The 25,966-nt window shown below is 40.3% G+C and overlaps 1 protein-coding gene across 2 annotated transcripts in view; it reads right to left on the reverse strand.

Moving 5' to 3' along the window:
* Positions 1-1,186: 1,186 nt before the first annotated feature.
* ONECUT2 (one cut homeobox 2) overlaps positions 1,187-25,966 on the reverse strand; it is a 69,144-nt gene continuing 44,364 nt past the window's right edge. Inside the window, exons 2-3 of one of the 2 annotated variants that reach the window (XR_006354133.1) lie at positions 2,352-4,755; positions 1,187-2,263 (exon numbers count right to left, since the gene is read on the reverse strand). Coding sequence is in view for 1 of the 2 variants with exons in the window: in XM_043976998.1 (XP_043832933.1) it covers positions 4,469-4,755 (287 nt within the window). In the remaining variant the exon portion in view is untranslated. Of the gene's footprint in view, positions 4,756-25,966 lie in introns of both variants that reach the window. The other variant, XM_043976998.1, reaches the window with a different exon arrangement.

Raw genomic sequence — 25,966 nt, forward strand, 5'->3', positions numbered from 1 at the left:
TTCAAGATCTACCATTTACTGCCTGTTTGACAGTGGTCAAGTAAATTAATCTCTCTGGGCTCTATGGAATGAAGGTGTTGGACCAGATGACCTCTAAACCTAGAATCTTCTGATACAGAGAGGCTTAAAAATTTGAAAGCTATGTGTTTATGTTCTTTTTTAAGAGCAAAAAAATCTCAGATTGTGCAAGATTTTGGAGAGAAATTCTTGTCTTCTTTCCATAGTGTAACCTTTCCCCAAACACAAGAGAAATTGGAAGTCCATGTGACTGGTGCCCCAAGGTAAAGTCCTCTCTTTTACTGACAAGATTATTTAAAAAAATAGTTTTCTTCAGGCTGGACACCTCAAGACGACAATGCCTCATGGGGTTCAGATATCTGAACACCAAGACTTCTCAATTCCAAGAAGCAATGTTCATTTAAAGCACTCTCTGGGCAGACAGACTACCCTGATGTGAGGGGGAAACACGTCTAAGGGAAAATTTGCTTTTGTCATCCTACATGTTGAATATTTTCTTGCCTGGAATACTTTCTTTTCTCAGTACCTCCTCAACCCCCTTGCAGGGGTTGGGGAGGAAGTGAAGTGAGGTTAGTAAATATTTACCCATAGCATATATTTAATAAATGTTTGTTGACATTTTTGGAGGTGGCCAAAATGGAAATTTGTTTCATTTGACTTTGCATATTTGTTATCAGGGTTTTGTTTTTCTTTTTTGTTGAGGAAGGGAAGAGAGAAAGGAAGAAAAATGCTTGTTAAGTGAAAGAATGAATTAAAATGTTTTTGAATAGAATTGAATTGGGGAATTCAAGGGGTAAAATAAGGGAATATCCACTTAGGCAATGAAGAATTTTGAAAATGGAAACTGGAAGACTGTCTTGCTAGGCTATGACATCCATTCCATATATGAAGCCACTCAATTTCAAAGGGCCTCCATAGATGGAGTTGGGGGAGATAGCTTGGGCAGACAGAACTCTCTGGAATATGGAAGCTCCAGACACACATGCCTCTCTGAACTTTGGTTGGTTTATCTTTCCTGTTGTGGAAAATATCATTATTTCTCTTCCCCATTCCTCCACATTGGCTGTGGTTGTATCCAGGCTCTCTGTATAGTTTTATAATCCCCAACCCCTGAGGAACCTGATTTGCCTGTCAAAGCAAGGATGGACTTTTCTCTACTAGAAGCCATATCAGCATGTCCAAAAGCCACATATGTTGGAACAAGCTATGAGAACATGGAATTGCCTTAAGGAAAAACAATGGGGTGTATTGTCTTTTTGAGAGGGATTCTCATCTTAGGTAACAAGATGGGGAAGGACTGTTGGATATATCCTGGAAGTTATATAAGATGGGCTTCTTATTGTCATCAGTTCAATCCTGAGCATTTGTAACTCAATACCTGGGTTGGGGTGGAGACTTAGAACATCTTATTCACTCCAACTGAAAACGGTGAGTTTGTTGCAAGATAAATTCATATTGAGTGGATATAATTCCAAAACATGTGATTCTAAGTTTAAATTTTGTCTGGACATTTCATCTCAGTCTAAATACCATACATCTACAATGGTTATTTGCCTTTGGAATGGCATGGGGAATGACTACAATTCTGAGGTGTATACTTAACAAATAGAACATACAACAATAACAACATGTCACTTTTTGACAGAAATATTTTCTGGATTTCATGGATATCAAGTTAGTTTTGTATACATATATGTGTGTATGTATATATACAGGGTATCCCAAAAGTCTTTGTGCAGTTTAAAGCTATTAAAGCTGAAAACTGCACAAAGACTTTTGGGACACTGTATATATATATGTATATATGTGCTATGTAAATAACACACATATAAAACATATATACTTTAATACATATATAGGAATATATATTTCCTCTTAGAAATGCAGCTTCATAGATGATTTTAAAAGCTAATAGAAAAGTAGAAATCACAATAATTTTTACATGTTTTCTGAAATGAGCCCTGTTCAGATGTAGCAACTACATGGAGACAAAGCTATCATGATGGCAAACTCTTTGGTATTGTGGAAGGGGAAAAGATTTGCCCAGCACAGTGTCCCCCTTCACTCCCCTGATGATAAGGCTCTGATACTAGGAACTAAATTTAGGTGGTCAAGCAAAGAACATTCAAATGACAATCTCTTCTCCCACATTCCCTGGATGGAGAAGAGAGATTAGTTAAGTATCCCAACATCTTACACTTGGAGTCTGTGGTACCTTTGGAAAGATTCCATGCTGGGGTAGAGACTATAAAAGCAAAAAAAAAAAAAAAAAGGAAATAAAATAAAATAAATGACCCTTTTCTTTTGTTGCTCAAAGAAACAGAATTGATTACCTTTACACAAATCAATGATGCTATTAGCATTTTAGCCGTGCAAGAAGAGATAATGAACTGAAACAAAAGGTGTGAGAAATCCTCATCTTTGGTATTGTAGCTGTTGAGGTTTCCGTTGCTCTGTTCCTTGTTCTTTTGAAAAACTGCATAGGCACAAATTAAAGACAATCTTCAACTTTAAGATTACCAAGTGAGTTGTCAAATGAAGCAGCAGCCAATGGAGGCTTTTCTTTGTTTCCATTCCTGTTTCAACCCTTTTTTTGAAATCTGCTTCCGAAAAATGTCCCAAGAGGTCTGTCCAGACACAATGTGTCGCACAGCATTGTTTTTTCCTTCTTCTTTGTTGTTTTTCATTTATTATTCATTTTTAAAACTTAGTTATTCATCTTTAATGGAACAGTTTTTGTTTGTTGCAGAAGTAGGTGCAGAAAAGTTTCTTTGGTTTCGATTAAGTAATACATAAAAAAGTCTCAAGTGTCTTTAAAGAATCATTGCAGTGTTTGGCTTGCTTTTGAACACTCCAATGGTGCTCTCCAGGGGCCATTCACTGGTAAATATGCACATTGTGACCATCACAATCTCCAGGAGAAGGACTGTAGGCCTCGTTTGGAAGCTGGTCACCACCAAGGACAGCCTGTGTGGTTAACCCTCCCCATGTGACTTGGCTAACGTTCTCGGCTTTGCCATACTGCTCACCCAAAGGGCCAGCCAAATGCAAGAGCTGAGTGCCATTTGGAGTTGCAGAGGCATTCTGATTTCTAAAAGTAATCACAGTATTTTTAGGCTAGAAAATGGCAAGTAAGAAATGTCTTTGGTTTGCAGGACTCTGCTTCTTTGGTGTGCTGTGTTTTCTCCAGATTTAATCAGTTGTTATACAGGGATGACTTAACAATGAAAGAGGCTTGGGATTCAGATGAAAAATTACGAACAATAGTATTAAGGTGATGTGTTGGTTGGTTGTTGGGATTTCCCCCAAGGCCAGCAAACATTGAGGGACCCCACCAAAAGAATGCATGAAATAGCAACAAAATTTGAAATAGTAATGATGAGATGGGTGGCGGGGTAACAATGCACAATAGGAGGACTAGATGGCCGATAACCAAGGAGGATAAGCTAATGATCTAAAAAAATCTAGATCTTTAATATGTTGCATTTGCTCCATGTACCATAGCAGTTAAATTGGCCTCCTGAGTGAGCGTCTGCATCATGTACAAACACAGAATTGGTGGCAAACTGCAAAATGTGCTTGAAGCCATCCTTGTTCTCTTGCTATCCGCTAATGACTTCAGACTCAATGTCTTGACAATACGGATGCAGTGAATCCAGAACCTTGCTTATTTCTATAGTTATCATCTTTGTGCTTGATACTTTGAGCTCAAGTGAATGGATTTTGTTTTAACCGATCCATAACCTTATGAGACTTTCTGGAGGTAAAGGAAAGAAGACTGTCAACTGGATCGACCTAAAAGCTCCTAAACCATTTGGTGAAAAGATGCCTGAGTTGGAAAAACAGGTTCTTGGATTTGATTTCCACATTTAAGGTTTGTGCTCAGTAATTATCATGTTTAGGTTTCTCTAGTTATGGCTGTGAACTTTGGTATATTGTAGTGAGAGGAGGCTAAGCATTTGGAAAGCAAATGAGGTCATAAATATTCCTAGAAACTCCTCTTAACTGAAGCATCTGGGGATCCCAGACTTGGAATTCCTCACACAGGCCAGATTCCCACTGCTATTCATGGGAACTTTGTCTGCAAGAGGCTAGTAAGACTCTGTGTTGGATTGTTTTCTTTTTAAGTAATCCTAAGTGTGGCTGAAACCACATTGGAATTAACTGGCTTTTAGGAGAGACCCACTTGGGTTTCTGGTATGCTTAGCATGCTTAGAGAATAGGATTTTTGTGGAAGAGACTAATTTTTAGCTTGCACTTAGACTCCATAGCCATAAAAAAAGAACACATGTCCTATGATTACAGCTAGAATAGAAATTTCTTTTTTGAGAGAATTGTGCTTTCAAATCACCAGTGAAGGGCCCCAGCTAAGAATCCTGTGTCTTTTTCCTTTTGTTGTTGTTGGTTTTTCCTTTTATGGTTGACTTGTGCCCAATTTAGATTCTTTCAGTCATGCTTTGGTACAAGTGCTGGAGGTTGATGAAGATCCCCCCGTACTTAAATCGTCCTGCCATTTCTCCAAGCTTCGACGTCGGGCATTCATGAAGAAGTTACTGACTGTAGTGAGTTCCAGCCCCAGCTGCTGAGAAATGGTGATCTGCATCTCTTTGGATGGACGCTTGTTCTCCTTGAAGATGGCGAAGAGTGTTCGGCGTTGGAGGTCGGTGAAAACCAGGCGGGATTTCTTCTGGGAATTGTTCCTGTCTTTGTTTGGTTCTTGCTCTTTGCGTTTGCATGCTTGAAAAGAAAGAGAAGAAGAAGAATCAATGTATGCATAAGTACCCATAAACCAAGTGAGGTATCCATCAACAGCATTGATGAAACCATACAAGGGATGTAAACTGTTAAACTTTATTGTGCAAACTGCCCACCTGTCAATAACCAGGCCTCCAACTTCATCTCTTTGTGATGGAATGTACGTTCATGGTTGGGAGGAGGAAGGAGATGGTAAACTAGGGGGTATTAAAGAATCTAATTCTTTCCCCCCTTTCGAGTCCCCTCTTCCAAAGTCACCATTTTTCCTGCTTTGGAAATAGGTGATAACAAAAGGAATGATCATTGTTGTGTGGGTCTCTACATATCTTTGAGCCAGGGAAAGGACCACTTTGCTCAAAGTGACAACAATGGGACTATTAACAGATATCTAAAGACTTAATTTGTATACTCACAATTGGATTATAATATTAAAGCAGAATGGGTTTTTTCATACTTTTAGAAGATCAAATCTTCAATGCCATTTGACCTTTTCTTTTTAAAGAAATGTCATTAGAAATTAATCCAAAAGAGATAGCAGAATGTGCTATTCCAATCAAAATTTACATCTTTTAGATTAAAAAAAACTAACAAATACCTAGATGTGAGGTTAAGGGGAAAAAAATTCAGAAAATGCAGTTCTGGTCAATTCTGCAGACAAATAGGGATTTGAATTTTTCATCACGGAGCATGTGTGAATAGGAATAGAAGTGAAAGGCAGCATGACATATCAACTAGAGTCCTGGATTTATAGTCAGGAAAACCTGTGCTCAAATACCACCTTAGACACTGACTAGACATTTTACATGACCATGAGCAAGTCACTTTACCCCTCTTGGTCTCAGTTTCCTCATCTGTAAAATGTGCACCAATATTATAGGATTATCGTGGGAGATAAGAAGCACTTAAGAGATGCAGTGCTTAGAGCACTGGACCTTGAGTCAGGAAAACCTGAATTTAAATCTAGTCTCAGATATTTACAGCTGCCTGACCCTGGGCAAGTTACTTAACCTCTGGCTCTGCCTCGGTTTCCCCAATCTAAAATGGAAATAACAAGAGCACCTACCTCTGACGGTTGTCATGTGGATCAAATGAGATAATATTTGTAAAGGGCATGCCAAGGTACCTGTCACATAGTAGATGCTTAACAAATGCTTATTTACATCTTTTTGAAAATCAGATGGTATAATGTATGAAAAATGTTGCCAAATATCAAAGTGCTCTATAAATGTCAGTGATTATCATTATTGAGGAAGGGTGGCAGAGGGATAAAAAGGTTGGCTTTGGAGTCAGAAGAACCTAGGTTCAAGTCTTTCTTCTGATACATACCAGCTATTTGATCATCAACAAGTTACTTAATATTTCTGTGCCCTCAAGCAACACTCTAAGACTGTTAATTTCAAAGGAATTACCTATCTGCATTGGTAGGAGTTTCTCCATTAGAAGTTCTATACAGTGATCAAATTACAGGTCCTGATTAAAAGAAAAATTACTATTAAATGGGATTGAACATAAGGCTAGTTTTCTAAGGAGGCAGTTCAATTTAAGGATGGCACATACTAGTATTTAATTTTATTGGGGTGCAAAAGATCAAACAAGAAAAGAATCTAAATTCTCAGAATAAATAGTAGCATTGTCATCACTACACAGAAATTACTAGGCCTTCTCACATCATTATTTCTAAGTATTTGTTCATCCTTGCCAGGAATATGCTGGAGAAATATGAAGAAGTCACTGTAGGATCCAGTGTTCAGCTAGTAAGTCAGTAAGCATTTATTGTCTACTATGTGCCAAGCACTGTGTGTCCAGAACCTGGTGCTCAGGAATCAGATAAATCCTGGGTTCAACGTTATCCTTCCTCGTTTGGGACAGAAGATGAAGACAATGATAATTTAATATTCACTGACTGATAACAATGTACTTTTATTGATCAGGGGAAAAGTGATAGCTTTCCCTTAGCCCATGATTACTCTGTCATCTGTAATATACATTTTAGGAAGCATTTAGTAAGCTCCTGCTACATACCAGACTTGGTGCTTGGTACTGGAGATAACAATGACAATAATGAAGGAACCTCAAGGAGCTTGAATTCCAGAGAATGCAAAGAGAAGCATCATGGAGCTGCTGCACCCCCTCACCTCATCTGCATGAACTTAGGCAAATCAGATGACCTTTGGGCGGTTAGGTTTCCTTATTTATCCACTGGAAATATCTACCCCTAGAGGAATGTGGGGTAGATGTGGAGAAAAAAAAAAAGCATACTTTGAAAAGCTTAAAGTTCTCTATTAGTGTGAGGTAGTATTATGATGCTATTATTATATTTGGCTGTACTCATATACTCCAGTTAACCAGTGGTTTTTATCGGATTGGAAGTTCTCTCCAGCTGTTCAGAATGCAGCCCATCCGCATCTGGCCATTCTGTATGATTCTTGTCTATGTCCTCCTTGAAGCTCACCTACTCCCAACCTGCCTTCCTTCATTTCTCCTGAGACTGCAAGGATACATGGGCAACCTGCATATGTGTATGTGTATGTGTATGTGTATGTGTATGTGTATGTGTATGTGTATGTGTATGTGTATGTGTATGTGTATATGTATGTGTGCCTGTGTCTGTGTATATACATCTAAGTATGTATATGTACATGTCTATATATCTCTGTACATCTGCATACCTCTCTCTACACATATGTGCATGCATAGACATAATACACATGCACATATATGTATATACACATATGCATCCACACACATACACACATACCAGGTGATGGGCTACATGCCAGAGGGTGCTTGTCTGAGCTCAGTTGAGTCTCGTTATTATGTTAGCCATAGGATGATAGATTTTCATTCATATCAACACATGAAAACCACATATTAAGTTCCAGAGGGCTTACAATCTATATTCATGGAGTGAGTACCTCCTGAAGGAATTCCAGATCCTTAAAGTATTAAAGTACTATTATATCGCCTTTCCCTTCCACCTTAAAATAGACTTATCCTTGACCTTTAGTTGGTGTAAATCATGTATTAGATACACTTGCTGTTTTTAATGTAGCAATACCATGGTTGATGTGCCTAGCACACTGAGTTATGAATGCTTCCCTCCTTAATACTATAAGTTCCAAGTTCTAGAAAGGCGGGGACTACATCTACATAATTTTCTTTTGGACAAGTCTAGCACAGGGGCATTAGGTACTTAATAAATGCTTTTGTTGATTCTGGTCCAGAAGTATTCATGGTGATTTCTCAATTAACTTATGCTCTAAACCAATAATATTCAGTCTATTAGCAAAGTGAAAATAATCAGCAAAGCAAAAGCAAAAAACAAGAGAATGTGTTTGTTACAAACACATTAAAAAAGTTCCAACTCCCTCAGCGCAGCCATAGGGTTAAAATGAAGCTATTCCAGGATGATTAAAGGCCAAAAAGAAGTTATGTTCAGAGAAACATTGCTATGACTCATGGGCATGCATGGAGTATGGGCCAGGTATGCCCTAGAGTGACAAGACAGTATATCTAGGCCACTTTCTATGCGTGTCTATAGCTTAACTCAATAGGGGAATCAATGATGTGTGCTATCACTTGGACCAAAAGCAATGTTAAGAGCCAGAGTTTTAGAATTTATTCATTCAAGAGTAAGTTTCTCAAATAAACATTTTGGTTACTGCCCTTAGGCTGGGATGACTTAAGAGTGAAATCTAGAATAGTCGATGGATGCTGTTCTACCCTTCCCAAAGTTCTGTTTCTCTTTCCTTAATCAGCCTTTTCCAACATTTTGTTTCCATTCACACACTGGACATCTGACCTAAGTCTTCTCCATGTCAGAACATAATGAAAACTACAGTTCAAGACATGAGCACAGGGACTGAAATTTTACACATATGTACATCTGGCTTAGCCACCATGCCTACAAAAGGGGGCAGAGAGACCTGGGGGCAAGTACTCATTATTACCTTGTATCCTCAGTTCACTCTCCCTCCCCAGACCTTTGGAAAATGAAGCCGTGTGTAGACAAAAAAAGCAGGACATGTGAAAGCAGTCAAGCAAACAGGAGGAGGGTGGTTCAAGGAGGTAATTGACAGTGCAGGAGATGCCACCTTGGACTGGAGGAATGATCAGGGCATAGCATCATCAGAAACTTTGGTGAGAATCATTATATACTGCCAACCCCGAGTGAGTATGGAGGAAAGTGAATCCTATCCCATGCTTTCTTCCCTTCAACCTCATTTTTCCATCATAGGGAAAAGTAGTCCATTCTTTCCCTTCTGTTCCCTGTTTCCCCTTTAAATGTTGTTTTAATTACCAAGAGTTTTTACTTTCAGCAAAATCATCAACCAAAACACCAGAGGTGATGTTGTCTGTGCCAAAGTGTCCACATGAAAGGACGAGAGGGAGGGGATTCTTCTTTCCAGAGATGAGAAATTCTGTCTAAATGAATTCAGCTGGGGCTTGTAGTTTTTAGGGGAAAGGAGGAGGACCAGTAATGAAAAATACAAGTTTGGTGATGAATTCAGGATGCAGATACTCCTAGAAATGCAATTGTATCAGGGTGCAACCACTTTCATTTGGCCGTAAGCTCTTTGACAGCAAGGACTGTCTTTTACATTTCTTTATATCCTTTATATTCTTTACATAATATGCTATATATTTATAGTACTTGGGACAGTACTTGGCAAATAGTAAGCCCTATGGTTGACTGAATTTTGAGCTGGTAGAACAATAGGAAGTGAAGGAGTAAAGAGTGGGAATTTTCTTTCTTTCTTTCTTTTTTTATTTCGTGGGGCAATGAGGATTAAGTGACCTGCCCAGGGTCACACAGCTAGTAAGTGTCAAGTGTCTGAGGCTGAATTTGAACTTAGGTCCTCCGGAATCCAGGACTGGTGCTTTAACTACTGAGCCACCTAGCTGCCCCCAAGAGTGGGCATTTTCACTTTGATTTTGGTGACTTTGGCTGAGGCCACTTGTTACCCCAAGCTTTGAAAAGTAAGCCTTGATCTTGAAGCAGAAAGAGTTGCTTAAAAAGGAAAAACCATACCCCAGAGGGACAGTGAATTGCTAGGGACATTCTGCCTAGAAGAAGGGAGGAGGAGCATGTTGTACAAGTGTGTTCAATAGGTCAGCTGGCTCAGTGGGATGATTGACAGCTCAGCCTGTCTTGTTCTGAAACCATTATGCATAGAGAGTCACAGACAGACCCAGGAGGATTGAGGGCCTTGGGTGTTCTTTTTGCATTTTGTTGAGTATTTCAAAATAAAGCTGATATTACTTGTAGAACACAGGTCAGAACTTTTCACTATCACATTGTTGTTGACTGATGTTTAAAAGTATAGGAAAGCATGTATGTGAACACACATAGAAAAGCACTGATAAAAGTGGATTCTGGAAGTTAGGCTGCACCTTAACTCACTGGCCTGCCTTCCTCCACTCGCAATGTACAAGTCTCTGTGTTTGTATATTGAATAAAATCCAATCTTTCATTCTGCTTGGTTTTGCCCAGTTTTAATGTCAGGGGCTATTGCCTTCTATTGGTGTTTAATGAATATTGGTCAAACTTTTCAAAATGCCTTTTGCCTCATATGAACATCACTCCATAGAGGTGAGTAGGACTGCCCCCCCTTTTTTTGCAGGGCATTGAGAGTTAAGTGACTTGCCAACAGGGTCACGCAGCTAGTAAGTGTCAAGCACCTGAGGCCAAATTTGAACTCAGGTCCTCTTGAATCCAGGGCCAGTGCTTTATCAACTGTGCTACCTAGCTGCCCCGACAGCCCTTTTTAATCTCTGTTTTAGAGATGAAGAAATCGAGGCCCAGACTTCTTAAGTTATTCACCTAGGATCTTCAAACAGAGCTGGTCAAAGCATCAAGAAGAGAGCCCATGTCTGTGGGAGCCCTTTGCTTTCTCCCCTCCCCCGACTGGATTTCTTTGCTTCCCTTCCATGAGTCTCTGGACCTTCTTTCTCATTGCATGGTTCCAAGTCTGTGCCATTTATCCTTAGGATGCTGAATAAATATTGTTTGATGATAATCACCTTGTATCTAAAACCAGGCAAATATATCCTGGCAAACATTGCTTAAGGTTCTCTGTCAATTCATGTTCCATTGGATTAGCCATAGGCCCCTCAATTTTCATACTGATATTGATTATTCATCAGATAATGCTGTATTTGTGCTTTTAATAAGGTGTTTAGACAGTGTGGGTACAGGTAAATGTTGGTCCTGTCAGATCACATTTGGTGGTCAATACATATATTTCATTTAAGAGAAAAACGTTAAAGACTTAATGTCCAGCAAACTGCAGAGAAACAAGAACAAATCAATATGTTCTACACTTCCCTAATAGCCTTTTGAAGCCACCAGATACCTCACCAACAAAGGCAGCCCTGCAACCTTTCCAATTTCTCACAGGCTGGAATACGTTGGTAGTCCCTGACCCAAAGCAACCAGCCAGCTTTACACCATTCATCTACACTGCCTAGTGCTCTCTGTCAGTAATTATTGCCCTGATGTATCTCCTCACAAATGTTATTATATAAAAAAATCAAAGGAAGATGGAAATAAGGGGAACACCACACACACACACACACACACACACACACACACACACAATTGCAAGACTAAGAAAGGAAAAAAACTAGACTGGGGAGTACATAGGGGCTCCTGGACTCAGAGGCTTATTAGCAAGTGTAGCATTTTGCTTCGCAGGGTTCCTAGGATTGAAAATATACTTCCACAAAATCTCAATGCTAAGATAGCAAGTTATTTGTATTAGCCACATGGACATTGATGTAAGAGGGCAGCTAGGTGGTACAACAAAGAGAGATCTGGCTCTGTAGTCAGAAGGACCTGAGTTCAAATCTGGTCTCAGACACTTATTAGCTGTGTCACTCTGGGCAAGTCACTTAACCCTGTTTGCCTCAGTTTCCTCATCCCCAAAATGATCTGGAGAAGGAGATGGAAAACTACTCCAGTATCTTTGCCAAAAAACCCCAAATGGGGTCACAAAGAGTCAGACATGACTGAAACAACACAACAGTACAATGTCAAACACTGATATAAGACATAGTGTGATATAGTGAAAAAAGACCTGGCTTCCTCTTTAGGAAGATCGAGGTTCAAATCCTGCCTCTTACACTTAAGGTTGTGTGACACTAGATATGCCATTTAATCTCTCAGTGCCCCAGATAGTTTTCTAAGACACTAAGGAGAAGAACAGATACTAATCTTCATTAGGAGGAGCCAGAGCTCCTTACACTAGTGAAATCACAGACCCAGTCCAAAAATAAGTGCATGCATACATATTTTTACATACTTTTAAACATCAGTCAACAATAATGTGATGATGGGAACATTCCAACCTGTATTCTACAAGTAGTATAACTTGTATTTTGCAATATTCAACAAAATGCAAAAGGAACACTAATAGCATAATGTTTTGTTTCTCAAAGGTTACAGCTGAAAGATGGTAAGATTGCAAGATTTTGGGTCAGTGCCTTTAGGAGTTATCCTCAGGCTCATGATCAATTTCCTTTTTACCCTACAAAGCCATGTGTATCTGTTTATCTTCTTGAGGGTACAGGAAACCAAAAATAATTCTATCATGAGTTGGTGGGCATGTGTGTGTGTGAGTATATGTGCATGTGTGGTTGTATGTATCATAAACTTTTCTGTACAGAGGCCAATGGACCTACCATGTTAATGTAGAATATAACACAAGACTCTACCAGAATCTTTCACTGGCCTCAACATGCCAAAATAAGAATCACTATGGATCTTGCTGGAAACTTGAATTAATTGCCTACAATCCAGACAAAAATAGCAGTACCAAACATTTGTAGATTGCATTTAAGAAGGATATTGTGAAATTGACTTTTATTAGGAGTGGGGACACTGTATTCAGAGGCAGAATAATTAATTTAGAAATAGTTTCTGCTCAGCTTTTGTAACCTTCCCTCTGCTCCTCCTTGACCTATGATATGGTTTGTTCCCTGTGTGCCACAGGGTGAGGGCTATTGCCAGAGACAGGGACAGCAGTTGGCAGCTCTTTAGGGCACATCTGTAGAGATAGACTTTTAAAATATTGGTTTGTTTAAATAAAAGGTACCTATTTTAGGGCTAGAAAAATTTATTCTCCAATGTACACAGGTATATCTTTTGTGACAGGTGAAATTGTATGTGTTTACAGTAAAAGCTCAAAGGTTGGAATTGGACAGCAAACACACAGAGGGTGTAATTTTCAAACCTTGCCTTATTCTGGCTTTGCTCATCACACTTAGCCTAGTATGGGCCAAATTTAGTATGGGGAGAGTTAATTGGGCGGCTCACCATAATATTGGGGATTAGAAAATAATGGGACGGGCTCCGCCCACTAGGGGTGGGGCCCATTTCCACAAAAATGTAATAATAAAGTATTTTCCCTTTTTCTAACATCAAAAAAAAAAAAGAAAAAAAAAAGAAAATAATGGGACACCTCTAGGTCCAGAGTTTCCTCTCTTCCAAACTGCCTTTTCTTTAGTTATTTCTCTCAGACTGACAAGAAAGGAGATTAAAAGCCTCTTTTCCACAAACAAATCAGGTTTTATTAATGGGAACAAAATTTACAACACAAGTGAAATTAATAGAGCTAGAGACAATGAGAAAGGGGATAGAGAAAGGGAAAAATATGTCCCACTTCCCAGATGTTTAGAATCTAAATCTCTAGGGTAATAAGGCCCCCAGGTGCCTCGAATAAGCTCTGCTTCCTCAGCTACTCAGAACAGCTTGGGTCAAACGAAAACTGACTCAAACCCTAAACTTCTTCCAGCTCAGCTAGCCCAAAGAGCCAGCCTCGACTCAACAAAACAAACTCACCACCACCTGGAATCTGAAGCTCCAAGGAGAATCAGCTGTGCAATGTCTCCCGGCTCGGCCCAAAGGTCAACCACCACCAGCTCTCCTCTCTCTCTCTCTCTCTCTCTCTCTCTCTCTCTCTCTCTCTCTCTCTCTCTCTCTCTCTCTCTCTCTCTCTCCCTCTCTCCCTCTCTCTCCCTCTCTCTCTCTCTCTCTCTCTCTCTCTCTCTCTCTCTCTCCCTCTTTCTCCCTCTCTCTCTCTCTCTCTCTCTCTCTCTCTCTCTCTCTCTCTCTCTCTCCCTCTTTCTTCCTCTTTCTTCCTCTTTCTCTTTTCCTCTCCCAGAGTTCCCTCTTCCCCTTCCTGCCTCTCCCATGGGAAGAGAGGTTCTTAGCCATGCTGAGTCTCCAATTGGTTCAGCATACCCCCTGGGCTGTCCCTATTATAATTTGGCCAGGCCCATGTGGGCATGGGGGAACTCCTATGTGGGGCTCAGGCACTCCACTGGATACCCTGACTCAACAAATGCTCCCTGTGCCACTCAGTACCATTTAATATACATTGCAAATCTGATTAGAGTTCCTTTTGTTTGCTCTATAATCTCTTCAAGTACATACCCATCTTTTCTTAGGCTTTTCAAGATTACATCTTTTTAGTCTAACCATAATGAAGCAAAGATGGGGTCATGGAAACCCCAAATTACAATTAATCCCTCACAGATATAAGGCAGTGGAAGTATCCCTTTCAATTTCTTTAAATAACATGAGTTCATCTTGAGGTTAGTCTGTAGTGGACTGAGATAATGACTGAGTTCTGATGTGCCTTTGGTACATTGAGGGGCCAAAGTTTTGACTTGCAAAGTGTTATATGGCCTTTCAACACTAAGATGGTCTGCTTGAGGGCTCGGGGAGATTCAATTCAATCCAATCCAATTCAATTCAATCCAATCCAGTCCAATCCATTAATTTAGTACCTGCTCCAATCAGGAAGAACTGCCCAGAGTCTCTCTCATATCATTGAGAATTAAAAATATATATTTATTGTTTCTAGGACATTATTTACAAATTGCTCCAAGATAAGAAAATATTAATTGATATGTATCAATTTATCCAAGAATAATTATTCTTTATTTTTCATTCTACAAAACTTTTATATTTTTTTCAAAGGACTCCTATAGTGTTACTATGAGATCCACATGTCAGGCATTATTATTTCACTTTCACAGATAGAGAGATAATGAGTGCAGAAGTTAAGTGATTTGTGAAATCATACAGTGAGTGGAGACTATCTCAATTAGAACCCAGGTCCCTAAACTCACAAATCTGGCAAGCATTTGATTATATCATTTCCTTTAGCCCTCTCTCTTCCCTTTCTTTTCTTTCTCCTTCCCCTCTCCTCCCCACTCTGTCTCTATCTCTGTTTCTCTCTTTCAGCTAACACCATCATCATTATCACAACTCACAATTACACCCTATTTTAAGGTTTATAGCATACCTTCCTAAAAATCCCATGAGGCTGGTAGTTCAAGGTTTATTATTAATTATCCCTACAGATAAGGAAACTGAAGCTCAGCTACATTATATTGCTTGAACACAGGTCAGTGCCTGGCTCACAATCTTTCTCTTTACCCAACTACTTTCCTAGAACTAGGAGACTTCAAATATATATATATATATATATATATATATATATATATATATATATATATATATATATATATATATATGCCCTCTCAAATACCCTGACTTCCCAGGCTCTCATTCAACTTCTTTGACCTATTCATCCTTATCACCTGAGCTACATGCATATGGTTATATCCTTGAGCTTGCCATCACTCAAACCATTCTATATGTAGGCAGCTAAAATTAGCCCCGAATGGGCCACCCCTCCCCCAGCCTAACTGCTCTACCCGAAACTGCCCCAGACACATAATCCTTGAATGCCCATCTCCTGCTCAGCGGGGATGAGCACGAAGGGCCTCAGAGACGCTGGAGCTTCCTTCCCCCAGCCCCAGCCTTGGGCGCTGCCAACGAATTAGCTTGGATGTGTGGGTGTTGGTCAGCTCATGTTTCCTGTGAAAGAAAGGGATTTTTATGTGAAAGCAGAAGTGGGGGGGGGCATGGGGCTTTCAGTTAGTAGGGAAAACAATGAGACGAAGTGAAGCAGAGGAGATGGCTAACAGTGAAAGTGAAGGAGCTAGCGGGAGGAAGAGGGGAATGTAGTGAGAGATGCAGGAGGAGAGCTAGCAAGAAGGTAGAGACACTGGGGAGGAGGCTACAGAGACAGAGAAAGGAGCAGAGCAGTGAAAGTGAGAGGGTCACTACAGTGAAGCGGGGGTCGCTATAGAGAGAGAAGTTAGAAGAGGGGACACTACAGGGACGCTATGGACACAGAGGGAAGAGAGCTAGCGAGAAGGTAGAGATGCTGGGGAGAGGCTACAGAGATGCTTCAGAGAAGGACATAGTGAAGACCCAGAAAGGGGGTCGGTAAGAGGACTAAGAAAGGAGATGTGGCTCGAGGGTTGTGAGTGAAGGCAGTAGCAAAGCAGCCAAGCCATACCCACGGATCAAGAGACTTGCAGGGGTTAGGAAGCAGCAGAGTTCATTGGCCGAGGTTTCAGGTTGTATATCTTTCCTATATTCTTATTTCCAAATTGGTTCTCATAAATAAACTGTTTTGCTTTAATAGAAAAGAAGTTTTTTTTTAATCTTTTCCTTATCAGGCTGGGAGAGGCAGTGGGGGAGACTGGGAGCCTCCCAATTGGTTCTTCTCATATTAAATTAAAAGCAGTCAGATAGCCAGCCAGGAGTTCACAGATTAGGACCCAGTTAAAATAATTTTTACATTGAATGGCGACTGTGGCAGGACTTAACAGGCCAGTTATAATTTTCCAGCCAGCTTATAGCTATAATTTTTTGGATGCTAACACAGTTATAAATTTACAGATTAGCAGTTATAGTTAATATTTTTTTACATATCTTTATATTCATGAACTCTGGAATTTCTTTATCATAATCCTTTATCATTGTTTCTTTCCCTAGAACTTCATTTTTATTTTATTTTATTTTTTTAGTGAGGCAATTGGGGTTAAGTGACTTGCCCAGGGTCACACAGCTAGTAAGCGTTAAGTGTCTGAGGCTGGATTTGAATTCAGGTACTCCTGACTCCAGGGCCGGTGCTCTATCCATTGTGCCATCCAGCTGCCCCTCCCTATGACTTCTAACTCTGTTCTTTATTCTCAGTCTGACCTACATTACCCCAATTCTCAATTTTTTCTCATGTCATCACCCCCATAATGGCTGAAATCTATTCCTTTCCTTATCTTGATCCTTTGGTGAACTAGTTCAGCTCTCTACTTTCAAATCCCTTGCCCCATTCTCCTATCACTGATAACATCTTATGTCTCGACAAGCCTAAAACCTTGATTATTCTTCATTGGCCTTCATTGGCCTTCACTCTTATTCATATACTTCTGAACAGAGTTGGGGAAAATCATGAAGCCATGCTATTTAGGGGCATCTAGGAGGCACCTGCTCTGGATTCAGGAGTACCTGAGTTCAAATCTAGCCTCAGACACTTGACACTTACTAGCTGTGATCCCGGGCAAGTCACTTAACCCTCATTGCCCCACAAAAAAAAGAAAAAGAAAAGAAACCATGCTATTTGGGCCCATTATAAAATTATGTTACATTTTCTTAACTGGGTTCTCACCACAGCAAGGCAATCCTTTTGTATCTCCCTAAATGATTCTCTACCCCTCTCACCACAGCAGCTATTTTAACTTTCCTCAAATCTTCCACACCATCCCTCCCCAGCATTTCTCATTAAAGACCTTGCCTCATACTGCACACACACACACACACACACACACACACAACATATGCATACACATATGCATGTGTGCACACATATGCACACACACACAATAAAATTACTTAATGAGAGCTTCTCTTTTACTTGTTTCACATTATTCAATTATCTTTCCCCATAATCTCCTTCACTTCTATCCTCACTTGAAGAGGTGTCCCTTCTCCTTATGGAAGCCAACCCCTCTGTACATGTACCCTTGATGCCACCCATTTTCTCCAGCAGATTGCCCCTCACTGTTATTTCCACTCTCAAATCCCTATTGTCTAAAAACTCACCAATAGCCCCTTCATGCTTTAAAAATGTTACTTGACCAGATCATCCCTGCTAGCTATTTTTCTCTCCTTGGCTAAATTCTCTGAGAAAGCTGTATATACTATAAGTCTACATTTCCTCTCCCCTTGCTGGATTTGAAACCCTCCACAACCTGGCTTCTTACCTCATGATTCAATTGAAACTGCCCTCTTCAAAGTAACCAAGTGTCTTGTAACTGACAAATCTAATGGAATTCTTTACAATCTCATCTTTTACCTCTTGGTAACATTTGATACTGTTGACCACCATCTCCTCCTGAATACTCTGTCCTCTCTATGTTTTCATGCCATTGCTCTTTCTAGATTTACCTCTTACGTGACTAAGTCATACCCCCTAACTATGGGTATTCCCCCCAAGGCTCTGTTCTAGGCCCTCTTTTCTTCTCCATTCATACTATTTTTGCTTGGTGATATCTAAAGCACCCATAGGTGCTTTATTATTATTATGATGATGATGATTATGTCTAGGCAGATCATTCCCAGATCTCTATATCCAAAACCATTCTTTCCTCTTGATCTACATAAATAGTCAATAATAACTAAAGATATACATCTTAAGTATGACATGTCCAAAACCTCTCTCCTGTTCCCAACTTCCTTATTACTGTCAAGGCCCTATCATTCTCTCAGTCATCTGGGCTGAAAATCTTGATGTCATCTTTGATCCTGAACTCAATCTCATTCCACATTATCTAATCCACTGTAAAACTGTGCCATTTCTAAATTTACAACATCTCTTATATACATTGACTTCTCTCCACCTATACAGCTGCCATCCTGGTACCTTGGCCCTTTTTGCCTCTCACCTAGACTATTGTAACAACCTTCTGGCTGTTCTCCTTGCCACAAATCTCTCCCTCACAGGGAGCAGCTCTAGTAGAGAAGTCGGGCAACCCACCAACTGGGTAACTAAGTGAGATATACAGGGCAGGCAAGGCAACTCAGCTGAAAAATCAAGTCACCCTGAAATAGAGACAAGAGGCAGCATGTCCCATGCAAGTTAACCCAGCACCACCTTGATCACCATCTTCCCTCTGACCCTGATGGGGAATGCCAAGAACCCAAGAGCTCTGGAAGTTCTCCTCAAACCACCATACCTACTTCCAGTTCAGTTCCCACAGCCAATATTGAGAAGAGAAATTGTGGAGAGGGGGCCCACCTTTCTCATCACTACTAGCAGCAACTTCTGATCATCTGCCACCAATAGGCAGATGGGCACAAGAGCCTTTGGAGTGGCAGCCCTCCCTCACCCACCAAAGACCATCATAGCCACTTCCAGCATCTCTCACTGTCATCATCCAGAAAAATAACTCCTGTGGATAAGGGGCCAATCATCCCTACCAAGTACTAACCAATGGTCACACACAGGATGGGCAGGCCAGTCTAGCTGAAGGTCCCTGAGGGAGAGATAGAAGGCAGCATGTGCCAGGTGCTACTGTCATAGTCACTGAAGACCCAGGAAAGAAAGTTCTTGCTACCAAAGTCCTTGACACTGTCAAATGGTAACTGTTAGAATTTTATCAGTGGAAATGATATTAAAGAATAATCATTAACATGTGCTTTGCTAATGTACCCTAAGGATCATGGGACTTTCTTGTCTTATTTGCAACTGAAATCTTCCATACACATGGTCTACTCCATTGGAATGTGAACTCCCTGAGAGCAGGGACTATCTTATTTTTCTATTTATCTTCCTAGTGCTAAGTACAGTGCTTGCATATAATAAGTGCTTAATAAGTGTTTTATTAATGAATAAAATCCACCCATCCATCCATTCACTCCAATCCTTTACACATCTGCCAAAGGGATATTCCTGCAGCCCAGATCTGAACATGTCACTCCCCCTATCCAACTGCAATGATTCTCCATTTCCTCTAGGATTAAATAGAACATTCTCTGTTTGCCATATAAAGCCTTTCACAACTTGACTCCTTTTTACTTTTCCATTTTTGGACCTTATTCCCCTTCATGCACTCTATGATGCAGCTACATCAATCTATTAACTTTTCCTGATACACAACATTCCATTATTCCCCTTTTGTAATACCTGTCCCCTAGGACTTGAGTGCTTCCCTTCCCTCACCTCTATCCCCTAGCTTCCTTCAAGACTCAATTGAAGTCCCATCTTTTTGTTTTGTTTTGTTTTGTTTTGGTGAGGCAATTTGGGGTTAAGTGACTCACCCAGGGTCACACAGCTAGTAAGAGTTAAGTGTCTGAGGCAGCATTTGAACTCAGGTCTGCCTGAATCCAGGGCTGGTGCTCTATCCACTGTGCCACCTAGCTGCCCCTGAAGTCCCATCTTTTGCAGGAGGCCTTTCCCAGTCATACTCAGTGCTTTCCATCTGACATTACCTTCCATGTATTCTCTGTTCTCACTCCTTCCCTTCCTCTCTCTCTCTCTCTCTCTCTCTCTCTCTCTCTCATTCTCTTCTCTTCTCTCTTCTCTCCTTTCTCTCTCTCCATATATATGTATATGCATATATATGTACAAAATATACTTACGTTAGTTATTTGTATGTACAAAGTTAGTTATTTATGTGTTGTTTCCCCCATTCGGATGTGAGCTCCTCAAGAGCAGAGACAGTGTTTTTGCCTCTTTTTGTATCCCTAGATCGTAGTGCCTGGTACAATACCTGGCACATGGTAAACGTTTAACAATGCTTCTGACCTGACTGACTGATGTGTCTAAGAATTAAAAATCTGGGTCTCACTCAAACTAAAGTTTTCTAATCAGAAGACCACTAGTATTACCATTAATGATACAGTATTAAATGCAATGAACTGCTACATCTAGAGTCAAATCTAAGTTCTGCCACTTACTACCTGTATGTGGTCAGAGAATGTGGAGTTGCTTCCATTTAAGTTAATAATACATAACTGAAATTTATCCTTTTAAGAATAAAGTTATGGGGCAGCTAGGTGGCGCAGTGGATAGAGCACTGGCCTTGGAGTCAGGAGTACCTGAGTTCAAATCCGGTCTCAGACACTTAACACTTACTAGCTGTGTGACCCTGCGCAAGTCACTTAACCCCCAATTGCCTCACTAAAAAAAATAATAAATAAATAAAGTTATAAGGAAAAAAAGATAAAACTTTAATGGACCCCCCCCCAAATCTCAATGGACATTTTTCTGAAATATATTATGCTTTTCCCAGACTTACTAAGTGGATTCTAGAATCATAGAATTTATTTTATTTTATTTATTTATTTTAGAATCATAGAATTTAAGAGTTAGTAGGAACTACAGTTCAGCCTTCCAGCACATGCAGCTATACCCTCTATTGTGGAAAGACTGCTAGAATATTTCCAGATATTCCATCCTGTGTTTGAACATAAGAAATTTCTTTCAATGTAAATCTATCTCACTGCCACTTCTACTCATTAATTTCTTCTTACCCCCTGAAATTATACAGAAAAAAGTCCTCTTTCATGCACGTGATAACACTTCAACTATGGGAAGATAACTAAACCTTTCTCTCCCACCATATCCCTTTCACGATTCTTCATAGAACATGTTTGCCCGAGCCTTTACCTTTCTGCTGACCCTCTTTTAGACGTATTCTACTTTGTAAGTGGCCTTCTTGAAATGCTGCACCCAGAATTGAGCTCATTGCTTGAGCTTTTCTTTTTCTTGATAATATAGAGTCATCCTTGTAATGATGGAAGTTGACATGTATGGAGCACTTTTTCATATGTATGCTTAGTATCTCATTTTATTCTCCCAGGTCCCCCATGTTGGTAGGCAATACAGACATTATTATTCTTTCTATACCACAGTTGAGGAAACTAATGTTTAGAGTAGAGATTCAGCATGGTTATAGTCAGTAAGTACCAGAGTTTGGATTCAAACCCAGGTTCTCCCAACTTTAAACCTGGTACATTCTCCCCCCATCCAAGCAGTTCCTCTGAAATCCATTGCTGCATTCGAGAGTGATGCTTGGTGTAGCTAGGTGGTGCAGTGGATAGAACACTGGCCCTTGAGTCAAGAGGACCTGAGGTCAAATCTCACCTCAGACACTTGCTAGCTGTGTGACCCTGGGCAAGTCACTTAACCCCAATTGCCTTAAACATCCAGGGGCATCTCCAGTTGTCTTGATAGATTGCCACTGGACCCAGATGGCTATGGAGGAGAGAATTGAACTTGATGACCTTGCACAGCCCTCCCTCACTTAAATCCAATTCAGTGCAAGTTGGGACATCACCCTGATGTCATGGTCTTCCGGAACTAGGACCAACAATAACAACAACTAGAGTGATGCCTCTAAGGGCTATTGAGGTGTACAGGGCTGTTTGCCCTTACATTAAATAATTATAATTTATTATTATCATTATTTCTGTTTCTATCTTCCTGTTTTTTCTGCTTATTTTATTTTATTTTTTACTTTTTTGCAGGGCAATTGGGGTTAAGTGACTTGCCCAGGGTCACATAGCTAAGTAAGTGTCAAGTGTCTAAGGCCAGATTTGAACTCAGGTACTCCTGAATCCAGGGCCGATGCTTTATCCACTGCGCCACTTAGCTGCCCCTTCTGCTTATTTTATAATGTGATTTCTAAGACAATTATTCTGGGTGGCTCCTTGACTCTCTGGGCTTTTCTATAAAGTGCATGATGGCCTGTGTGACAGCTATTTTCTTTTCTTTTTCTTTTTTTTTTTTTGGTGAGGCTATTCGGGTTAAGTGACTTGCCCATGGTCACACAGCTAGTAAGTGTTAAGTGTCTGAGGCCGGCTTTGAACTCAGGTCCTCCTGAATCCAGGGCCAGTGCTCCATCCACTGTGCCACCTAGCTGCCCCTGACAGTTATTTGCTTTAAAGGCTCAGAGGTTTTGGTTTTGCTTTTTGCTTATTTGGGGGCTTGTGTCCTGCTACAGGAACATCACAAGAAAGGAATTTTCAGGGCCCTTTTGACATCTCTGCCATTATATTTAAGGTACTGATTTGCAAGGGGCCTTCTTTCCTACTGGGTACCAAGCCTACTGTTCAAGTGGGTGGCCACTAGGTGATAGCTATCTACAGTCATTCTTTTCCTGAATCTCAATTGTCCTAGACATGAAGCTCCCCTAAGAATGCTTCCTATTAATCCTAGAACACCCAGTACTTTCTTAATGAATCCCTTATGTACTAAGTACCTTAAGTAGGTTCTCAGAGCCATTTTATCTTTTAACTTTTATTGTTAGAATAGAGCTCCATAATGGCTATGTGTTTCTAGGCCTTTTCTGATCTCCTTTCCCACAGTTGCTAGTGTTTTCCCTCTAAATTTTTTGTTGTTATTGTTGAATTTATTTTGTATACATTTTATACATGTTGTTCAGTCATTTTTTTTTCTTTTTCTTTCTTTTTTTTGGGGGGGCAGGGCAAAGGGGGTTAAGTGACTTGCCCAGGGTCACACAGCTAGTAAATGTCAAGTGTCTAAGGCTGGATTTGAACTCAGGTCTTCCTAAATCCAGGGCCGCTGCCTTATCCACTGCGCCACCTAGCTGCCCCCAGTCATTTTTTCAGTTGTGTCTGTCTCCTTATGATCACATTTGAGGCTTCCTTGGCAAAGATGCTGGAGTGGTTTGGCATTTTCCTCCTTTGCCATTTTCCAGATGAGGAAGCTGAAGCAAAGAGAGCTAAGTGACTTGCCCAGAGTCAAAAAGCTCAGGAAGATGAGTCTTCCTGAAGACTACGTAGCTACCCTATTTTTTACACACTTACATGTGTGCCCATTGTTTTCTCTGATACAGTTTAAACCATTTGAAGGTAGGGATGAATTAATTTTTGTTTTTGTATTTCTAGGGCCTAACAGTGTCTGGAATGTAGAAGATACTCAATAAATGCTTGCTGATTTGATTGATTCTACCTCTAGTAACTTTCCAATGATTAATTCATTCTGCCTAACTCCTCAACCTTTGAAGCCTGAGCTCAGGGCAAATCCTTATATGCATTGAAAGTCACTCCTTTAGGTCATTGACAAAAAAAGTTCTATTTACATCAAAATATTTATAGCAGAACTTTTTGTATGATAGCAAAGATCTGGAAACAAAGTAGATGCCAACTGATCAAGGAATAATGGCAAAAAGTGTGGTATAAGAATGCAATGGAATAATATTTCAGTGTAAGAAACTGCAGGGCATGATGAAGACATAGAAGCAGGAAAAGATACAAACTAATCCAAAGTGAAGTAAGCAGGGGCAAGAAAACAATAAACACAATGTTGCTTGACCCCACTTGGGGTTTTCTTGACAGGGATACTGGAGTGGTTTGCCATTTCCTGGAAACTGAGGCAAAGAGAGTTAAATGACTGGGGTTGCACAACTAGTGAGTGTCTGAGGCCAGATTTGAACTCAGGAAGATGAATCTTTTTGACTCCAGATCTAGCATTCTGTGTACTATGGCCACCCAGAGGCCTAATATACACAACTAAAATGTAAATGAAAAGAACAACAGTCAAAAAACAATTGAAACTAAATGTTGTGAAATGATAAAGAATAAACTTGGCCCAAAAGAAGAAACATGAGATCACAACTCCCTTAACTTCTGTGAGAAGTTGAGGACTGCATGTATGAAGTTTTCTGTATAGATAATTTTTAATAGGTTGATCAGTTTTAAGGAATGTTTTCACTCTCTTTTTTTTTTCTTAAAAAAATTGTCCTTATTATCCGTAAAGGATGGGGTTAGGTAGAAGAGGGATACAGGCAATGTAAAACCAAAAGATATCAATAAAACTCTATTTTTAAAAAGCCATTTCTTGATGATTCTCTAAGTTGTCTGATTCCTTGTTTCTACAACCTTGGTTCTCTGTAACTGTTTTCTGTTAGAGAGACTGACTGTCTCAGCCTTCATCTGACTTAACTTCTGCAAACACACAGTAAGTAGAGCAGATGAAGGTTTGTAAACAGTGAGATATTTCCCTCAAAATGCTTTCCTGGAGTGCGCACTTTAGAGGCAAAGGTTTGAAAAACAAATGATAATTCACTCCATGGGGAGATTAAAGAGGAGAAGAATGGGGTGGGGGGAGACAGAAAGAGAAAAGAGGACTAGAGAGGTATCCTGTGCTTTCATCTGCCTGTCAGAGTGGGAAGGGGCTGATAGGGACTAACTAGGAAGATAATTAACCATGTGGTTCCCCCTACAGAAAACCCAGGCATTCACCTGCCACTAATTTTCTTCCTGGTGACAAAGGTCATTTGAAATCGGAATGCTCAGAATAAAGGGATTATTGGAAGCTGGGGACTTGATGCAGATGGGCATATGGGGCTGTGCCCAAGAGGGCAATAGAGGCCTGTTTTCAGGTGTCTATTTCTCCTAGGACTTGGCATAGATGGAGACAGAGGAGGAAGCCAGTGCTTTAGCTATATGCTTACAATGTATCAACTGCAAAAGATGCAGACTAAAATATCCTGGTGCACTTTTCATGGCTTCTTCCCTTCTGAGGCATCTAGTCTGATCCTGGGACAGAGAGGGTGGATTATAATTGCTCTGGCTAGGTCTGTTATTTGGAGGCCAGTCTTGGGTTAACCAATGCTTTACATCATTTGCATTTGAAAAGCATGAACATGTAATCTCATTTGACTTTATTTTCTTATAAATTATACAATTTTGAGCTAGAAGGGATGCATAGAAATGGAACTGTTAGTTCAGTCCATCCATCTACCGATTGATAAAAATGAGACTCAGGATAAAGCACCGACTCTGGATTCAGGAGGACCTGAGTTCAAATCCGGCCTCAGACACTTGAGACTTACTATCTGTGTGACCCTGGGCAAGTCACTTAACTCCCATTGCCCCACCAAAAAAAAAAAAGATAAAAATGAGACTCAGAAGGGTTAAGGAACTTGGCCACTAGTCAGTGGCAAGGCTGGGGCTAGAAATCAGGTGTCCTTAACTCCCATGCTAGTGCCCCCCACCCCCACCCCAAACATGTTCTCTTTTCATAACAACCTTGAGAGGTAGATAGGGTAAGTATTATCCCCATTAGATGAGGAAACTGAGGCATGGGCTGATGGTATAATTTTTTCTTACAATACACAATTGATTAGTAGAAGATTTTAGACTAGAACATCTCACCCTGGTCCTGAAGACTCCCAGGGGTTGGCATGACCAAGGATGAGCAGGATTCACTAGGACCACTAGAGAAGAGTCTGGAGCAGTCTTGGGAGTAGAGAGAGGGTTGTGGTTTTTCACAAGTGATTACCTCACACCTTTGGTGTTCTA

The sequence above is a fragment of the Dromiciops gliroides genome, chromosome 1 (assembly GCF_019393635.1).
Source record: "Dromiciops gliroides isolate mDroGli1 chromosome 1, mDroGli1.pri, whole genome shotgun sequence".
Classification (NCBI taxonomy): Eukaryota; Metazoa; Chordata; class Mammalia; order Microbiotheria; family Microbiotheriidae; genus Dromiciops; species Dromiciops gliroides.